We start from the raw sequence: 8,230 nt of genomic DNA on the forward strand, positions 1-8,230 counted from the left end.
ACACACACACACACACACACACACACACACATTCAGAGGGAGGGGACACACACACACACACACACACACACACACACGAGCGGATCGAGCACGCACTCACACACAAACACACATGCAAGCGGGTAATTGGCACATCCGTCATTTCCTACGCACTGTCGGCTTCTCACTCCCTCCACTTTTCCTCACCAAACTACCCGCTAGATCTATAGATGTAAAGCAGACTAAATAATTCATTTGATGCCTTTTTACAGGCAGACCTGTTTCAGAAATCGTTTGGCTCTAAGGAGGGCGCATAATAATATACTAGCTGTATGCGTACCTGTATAAAGTACAAGTACAAGTGTTTATTTTGTGCCTTCCCTCTATCCCCAACTAGCGCAATAAAACAGGTCTCTCCAGCCGCCCGCCGCGAATTCCCACGATCTGATCGACCAGTCCGTCAGCCTCCCCTTCGCTCTTTCCTCTCAGCGGTGACAGTTACTACGCTTAGCCTACTTTTTTGGGTGCCCGTCGTGTTATTTTTACGCAATACGATACTCTTGCAGAGTCGAGCTACTGGCACGAACAACAGCCTTTGCGAAGCCTCGCCCTATTTCTGTGAGGCGAAGTAGGCCTAGCGAAGTAAAGTAAGTAGCAAGGCTAACTCCAATATCAGGAGAGTCGTAAACTAAAGACAGCGCCCTCTCGTGAAAGACGGAAGTGCCCGTATGTATGTAGTAGTGTCCTAGTAGTAAAAAATGGCGTCCTGCCTGTTGCTCTCCCAAAAATAAACGGCAACGGCGTCACCGTTTTGAAGTGTAAGTATGGAAACGCTTTGTGCAAATTGAATGGCCGTAGTCAAAGCATTTACTTAAGAGAAATACATATCGTAAGTTTTAACGTGAATTAATATGCTTTCTTGGACATGTTGTTTCGAATAAAATCGAAGTTGATACACACTCGGCTCGCCAGGTAGAACACACACAGGTATGGAGACGGAAGTAGGGCTCGCACCTGTGCGGCTCAGATTTTATCGAACAGTTGTGATATTTGTTACCCCATTTACTGCTCTCGCAAGATGTGTTGCAAGTTTGAGCTTTATGTGTCGATAGTAAATCGCAGTTTCAAGCTCAAGCCTCTGATTCATTCGTGTGCTCAAAATTTTCCAGTCAGTCAGTGGTGTGCGTCGTTTGTTGTGTGATTCAGTCCCCCACTTCCAGGTGGTGACTGGTGGCAGTGACTAGTGACAGTGATGGAGACAACAACAGTAGCCTAGTTAGTTGAAGGCATAGTCTCAGTAGATAGGCCTAGCCTCTTTACCAATCATTTTCCTCATTGAAAAGACAATTATTATGGATTTTAGGTTTTATAGGCCTACCAACCCACAGACCTGAGTCGCCTGAGACTGAGACCTCGCCTCTGCAAGAGAACAGCTCTTCTAATTTTAAATTCAAATTCAAGCTAGGAAGATAGATCTAGTCCTGCCTGAAGACTTGTTGTTTCAGTCTACTGTGTTGGTAATTCATTCATTTTGTTGTGAGCTTGATAACATCATGTCCAACATAACACAAGCCTAGTTTTGTTTTTATTGAATTTTTTATGGCATTAATTTCCAGAGTTGAGAAAAACTATTTCAGTAGTTTTCTTTTCAATGTGAAAGTGAAAGCCAAAGGCGAAAGAATATCTCACAAAAATGTCTCAACAAATTAAAGGTAGATCTAGATCTAGTGTCAATTGTGACCGGATCATCCAGTCGGAACTGACACTTGTCAATTGTGACCGGTGACATAGCTGGAGACGTACGCTGCTCTTCTTTCACTTTCGTGATTAGTGAAAGTCGGTTTTCACATTTTGGCCCAAATATAGAAGAATTATCTATTTTTGTCATCTTCCGGGGCTTCCCTTGCCAGTTGACTTGGGAAGATTGAAGAATACCGGACCACTCGTATTATTGCGCGAGAATGGGGGCGGAGGAAGGGATTATGGGGGGGGGGGGGGGGGGTTCAGGGGGGTTTCCCCCGTGACAAGTCACAAACTACTAATGAATAGATCTAGGCTACCGGTCTGAGATTTGTCATTGCGAGAGATTAAAAACTGGGGAAAATAATAAATTCGTAAGGTTGTCGAGACATAGGCAAAAGTAGTCCTAATCCGCTGGTCCGGTATCCTTCAATCTTACCGCTGATTTTGGCTAGCAATGCCAATCGCCCGCTGCGCCTTGGGCCGGAAATCGGCCTCCGCGCGGGGGTTAATTTTTGGGCCACTCGGAATCAGAAATGACTCTTTTCTAAGTATAGTTACGGGAAAACTCGTGGACGAAAATAAATGAAACTCGGCAACCAATCAGAGGAAAGGTGAAACTAACGACATGCCAGCGCACAATCCCGAACGATTTCTAGAACCGGAGAAATTGCCATGTATGTGCGATGATCCGGTCACAATTGACGCAGTGTCAGTTCCGACCGGATGATCTGGTTACAATTGACGCTACCCAAATTAAAATAGATAGGCTATTCAATATGGGTCCAATGGAGGCTGAGATGTCCCATGTTCCACGGCCACACCCTGGGTGGAGTGTTTTGAATGTTTCTCACATATAATGGTGGGATGTTTATCCTTGCTATAAGAGCATAGACTATTGCACATTCAGCTGTCCATTAATAATAATAATAGATAGTATAATGTATAGCGCATATCCCCGCTCAGCAGCAGGCTATGCGCTTTACACTATATTATTACCCCAGCAGACCATAGAACACTCCGAAGCATTCTCAGCTTCCCAGGAAGCATACAGTGCGAGCAGCCGATTAAGCGCTCAAACACTAACAAACTGACAAGATCTTTCGCTGTCTATAGCCAGGTACCCATTCCCACCTGGGTGAAGTGAGGAAAATTCGTGTAAAGTGCCTTTCCCAAGGACACAACGTCGGGCCCTTGACGGGATTCGAACCCACGACCTTACGGTTGCGAGTCCGAGAGCATATAACCACTAGGCCACCGACGCCACATTAGAGTGTTTTGATAGTTGTCAGAATATGTTTCGGGCTGACGGATATTTCACTTTGGTTTTTCTTCATCTATTGTAAATTTTTAACAAATTTTCTATTTTCAGTGGGTCGTAGCTGACACAGAATCACCACCATGTTTGGGAAAAAGAAAAAGAAGCCCCAGGTTGAAATTTCTCAACCGTCGAATTTCCAACACAGAGTCCATACAGGCTTTGACTGGGAGAATGGAGTGTTTGTGGGTCTGCCAGCACAGTGGGCCAGTATCATTGAAAGTAGTAAAGGGAGAAGGAGGCCAATTGTGGACCCATCTACAATTACTGTGACTGATATTGAACCATTGAAGGTGAGTGAGGAAAAAGAAAGTTTATACTTATTAATTTTATAAATACATTGAGAAAAATTGTGTAGAATGAGGCTGCTCTATGTCATCATCTACTTCAGGGTGCTAAAATTTCATTGAAATTGTATTCTAAATTATGCCTCGTCGTACTTCATTATAGATCAGCTGATGGTATAATCTTCAATAAAACTAAACCATTTTAAAAGATTTTATTCATAGCTTTACAGTATGGTAAGAATGGCAACTGTATGAATTGCTGCTTCTTTGCACACTTGCTATTTTTGTGAGCTATTCACCTGTGGGTAATTATTTTGGGAAATTATTAGTTAAATGTTCAAAGCATTTTGCACTTGTCAAGATGATTTATGAAAATTAAAATTTTTAATTTTTTTTTACTTCAGACCATAATCAGAGGCCAACAGAATGGGCATCCTCAAGGCATCAGTGTGGCGAGGTCAAATTCACTGCGCCGTGAAAGCCCACCTCCCTATCGCCGACGGCCGCCTGGCAACGATTACCCAGCAGTACCCGAGGACGAGATGATGCAAAATGTACCGAGAGGTGATTATAACAGACAAGGTCAAGGCTACCCTCCGCACCATCCCCAGCAGCAGCAACATCAACAACAGCATCACCAGTACCCACAACAGCAAGGACCACATGGGGGCCACCGGGACCACCAAGATTATGGAGGTGATTATCCACCGCACCAGCGGGACCCACACCAGTCGCGCTACCCTCCCCACCACCCGCACCCACAGCAGGAGCAAGTGGACCCGAGAGCCCGGGGCGGCAACAACAATTACTACGACAGCTACAACGACAACATGGACTATCGCCGCAATGATAACGGTCAAGGTACCTTGGAGAAGAGGCCGGTAGGGCACCCCGACTACGACCGGAGGGTGAACAACTCGTACGACAGCTACAACCGCGGTGATGGTTCTTTCGAACGCGGCGGACCTCAGCCCTCGCGACACAGTCATTACGACGACCGGTCCATGCCGCCGCAGGGCAACAACGACCAGTACCGACACATGGCCAACGGCGCTCCTCAGTCGGGCTCACCTCGCCACCAAAGCATCCCCCCTGCCCAGCAGGATCACCCCAACTATGCAAGCATTTCCCGATCACCTGCCGCTCTGCAATATGAGAGGGTGAGTAGACTTTTTTCTGATTATCTACACATTTGTCATACTGCCATACCTTTGTTATTGATATTGTGAACAAGTGTGAATCTTGTTGTTTGTAAATGATGATATTGCATCCTCACTTTTATTTCTTTCCATCTGATCAGGTCTCCATTTCATCTGATATATATGTCCGATTAGATTGATATGCAGCTATTATTAATTTTTTTTAAAGATAAAAGACTGAAGTAAATTTTGCTGATTTTTTTTTCAAGTCTTAAAGACTTGTATTTTAAGATAAATTTACATTGACCATTTGAGGGATTATAATGAGGGTTTCTTCTGTTTTGACATTATCCTTTTATTTTGATGGTAGTAATGAGGGTCACGTGAAAGGAGTGTGGTAGTGTTGGGAGTACTGCTCCATTTGTCAGTCACTTTTGATCTTCTCTCTTAAAAGCTGATTGGTCGTGTTTGTCTGACTACCCGTAACCTGCTCCCCTTCTTTCTGTTTCCACCACTGCAAATGTGATGTCTCAATTCATTTACCGTGCTCCCATTTATCCAGTCATTGGCATTTGCTTTATTAAGTTATTGATATACATGCTGCTCCTATAATTACAATAAACATAATATTGCAGTTTGAATTTAATTACTGGGCTTCTTTAATTGTTGTTATTGGTGGGCTTCTTTAACTTAATAAAAATTATATTAAAGTGTTAAGAATGCTCTAGGGCTTGGAATCTGTGGATGTTTTTAAAAAGTATTCACTTTGTTTTTTACTCTGAATGCAGTTGTAAAAAGGAAGGGACACTGGTCACAGCTATCTTTTTCATTCAGTTTCTTTCAATTATTAACTACTTCTTGTAGCATTGTTGTCATCTTATTTGTCTGGGTGTGTATTCACTCTCAACTCAACATGGTCAAAAGTAAGAATACTACAGAACCACTGGCAAGTTGTTTTGCTTGTGTGCCCCTTATCTAGCCAGGCTCCCAGCCTCTCCCTTGGGTGTCTTCTTGCACTTGCCCCCACGCCCATAAAAACTGATAAGAGAACACAAGGGGAAATTGTTCTCTTGCTGGAATCCCTGTTGTATTGGCTTGGGGGGGGGGGGGGGGGGGCAATGGAACATGGACAGGTTGCTTGGGAAACGCATAATTTGCCAGGATTGAGCTAGTTGTTGGAGAAGCCTTGATGCTAAAAATAGCAGTGTTAGTAGTAGTAAGTACTGAGTGTACATGATAGAAGTAATTGGTCTTAATAAAAATCGAGGAGGGAAAGTAACTGTCGAAGCAGTGGTCAGGGATAGTGTTAGTACAGTTAGTGGAAAATTTAGTAAAGTAGTTAACTAGAAATTAAGTCGCAACATGGGCAATTCTAGATTTTGGGTCATTTATTGTCACAGGGTGGGGTTTTTTGTTGTTGTTTTTTTCTTGAGAAGTTTCTTAGATAAAATTCTGGTTTCATAAATGCCTTTGTGTGTTTTGTTGGAGCCACTTTCATTTTGAAGATCAAGTGGACTGAAGTGGTTATTGTTACAGCTTAATTGGCAAAAGATTTTTCAGCATAAAAATTCATGCTTGTTAGCTTGTACAGTTTCAGTCTAGTTTTGTTTTCTTATAGTCTTGCCTCCAGTTGATCTCTTGACTTAACTTGCAACACTTTGAAGAGGAGTTCCAAGGGAAAGGTGAATTCAGTAAAGACCTGGGCTGGGTACTCCTTGTTCTTGTTATCAGTGGATGAGGAGGTAGAAGTCTGAATGCCAACAGTGATAGGCCAAGGGTGGAGCTTTGCTGGTTAACTCTTTCTATTCCTTGCCTCCATACACTAGACACGTTTACAGATTTTTGTCTTCTACTGTTTTGAGTGCATGCTGATAAGCTTTTGGTACTCAAGAGTCAAGAAAAGGTTTTGGATGTTCAGAGATTTAAATGCTGTCAAAGCACTTTTTTTCTAACTTTCTGTTCAGTTAACCCTTTCCCTCCATGTTTAGCCTGAACAAAAGATGAGTTTAAAATATGATGGAGTATTTTTTTGTTGGTTTAGGGAGTTCTGCTTGTCATAGTGAAAATTAAAAGTTTCTGAGACCAGTGTATTGGATAGGATGAAACCACTGTTTGTGCTTAAACGTTATTTCATTGTGTTCTTTTTTCCCACTTATAACTGCAACCATGAATTGAAATGTGCATGAGATGCCGATATGGGTTGGGAGCTTGCTTAGCTGTGTAAAAAGTGAAGTGTCTGTCCCTATCAGTCTGTTGTCTTTAATAACTCAGGTGTGCACTATAGCCATCATATCTCTCTCACTTCCCTGTTTTGAGTGGGTAAAAATTCCCCCTGGAAATGGATGAGAGGACCAGACATATATGGTTAGGATTAGTCTGTTGTAGTGGTTCTTTCCTTGTCTTAGAAGTGTTAGTGGGAGGGGAATAGTGTGTTTTTGGTTGTTTTCATTCTTCCTGGAAAATAAGAGGTCTTTGATGAGCCCAGCCCTTTTTGGGGTGGGGGGAGGGGGTAAACACAGATTTCATAAAGAAAAGAAGGATATATAATGCAATTTATATGAAATTCATATGCCACAGTTATGAATTACTGCTTTCAATATGAGTATATCATGTAGCATGTTTTGTAACTAGTTAAAAGAAACAGCATACTGGATGGGTATTCTGAAAATTAGTGTTCAGTTCCTTTAGGAGGTGTAACCTGCAATATTGGAATATATATTTTTATTTTTTAAAAATGTTTTTAAAGAAGGGTTGTTGCGTGTCTTTACACTGAGTGAGTTGGTTTGAGATATTTTTATTATTAAGCCTTAGGACATTCCTAACTCTGTCCTGCTCAAATTATATGCAGTCCCTGACATTCCCTCTGGCTGACTCGTGTTCTGGCAGTTGTAATCATGACCTGAGCCTGAGAGGGTTTAACCCTTTGGATCCTCAACAGATATTTTATTATAAAGTACTTTTCACTCTGCAAAAAAAAAGTTGTGGAAAATAAGTTGGATTTAATTGTGGGCCGAAAAAGACCAGAATCCCTTTTAGCTAACATTATTTCACATTGCTGAATTAATTGTTTTTTTAGTCAGGAAAAATCTGAGATATTCTGTGGCTGCTCACTTTCTTTACAGTGCAGAAAAAAAGATCTGCCTTGTTTTCTTCACCCGCATTTTTATTCCTTGATGACATTTCAGTAGTGGAGAAATGGTTAATACAAAATATGCCTGTGGTATCCCAGGGTGTCAGTTACAAAGTTCCTGATGGAAAGAAATGTGGTTAATGTGTGGGAAGCAACTATGTACAACACATCACAAAATGTCAAAATATACTTTGTTGTTTGTATGGGATCATTATTCTCTCTGTATTTCTCTCTCTCTCTCTCTCTCTCTCTCTCTCTCTCTCTCTCTCTCTCTCTCTCTCTCATTCTCACTTTCTCTCTCCTCTCTCACCAACTCTCCCCCAACCCTTTTCTCAACCAGGAGAGCTTTAACTCCTGCTTTTTACAAGGTGGATGAATTGGAGTAGCTGTTGAAGGACAAGACTCGGAGATAAACTCTAAAAAATGCCCTCTTTATATGATGAAAACCAAGGGTGATTACCGTCGCTCCAGAGGGAGAGAGTTTCAGGGGAAATAACTCCACTTGATGAATGGTACGGGGTCCGGAGCACGACGTTATATTTGTCGGCAACTCATATTTTTGTTGATCATACAAGGGGGTCTGTGGTCTGACATAAACCTTGCGCGAGAATGGGGGTGAGAGAGAGAGAGAGAGAGA

At 42.2% G+C, this 8,230-nt stretch overlaps 1 protein-coding gene across 4 annotated transcripts in view; it reads left to right on the top strand.

Moving 5' to 3' along the window:
* The first annotated feature begins 347 nt into the window (after positions 1–347).
* Positions 348–8,230, top strand: part of LOC101863428 (serine/threonine-protein kinase PAK 5) — a 21,173-nt gene continuing 13,290 nt past the window's right edge. The window contains exons 1-3 of one of the 4 annotated variants that reach the window (XM_005096320.3): positions 348–626; positions 3,092–3,330; positions 3,729–4,484. In XM_005096320.3, coding sequence (XP_005096377.1) covers positions 3,121–3,330; positions 3,729–4,484 — 966 coding nt within the window. In that variant the 5' untranslated portion in view covers positions 348–626; positions 3,092–3,120. Of the gene's footprint in view, positions 798–1,391; positions 1,497–3,091; positions 3,331–3,728; positions 4,485–8,230 lie in introns of those variants that run through there. The other 3 variants (XM_005096319.3, XM_005096321.3, XM_035969210.1) reach the window with 3 other exon arrangements.

Source organism: Aplysia californica, unplaced genomic scaffold (assembly GCF_000002075.1).
Source record: "Aplysia californica isolate F4 #8 unplaced genomic scaffold, AplCal3.0 scaffold00126, whole genome shotgun sequence".
Lineage (NCBI taxonomy): Eukaryota > Metazoa > Mollusca > Gastropoda > Aplysiida > Aplysiidae > Aplysia > Aplysia californica.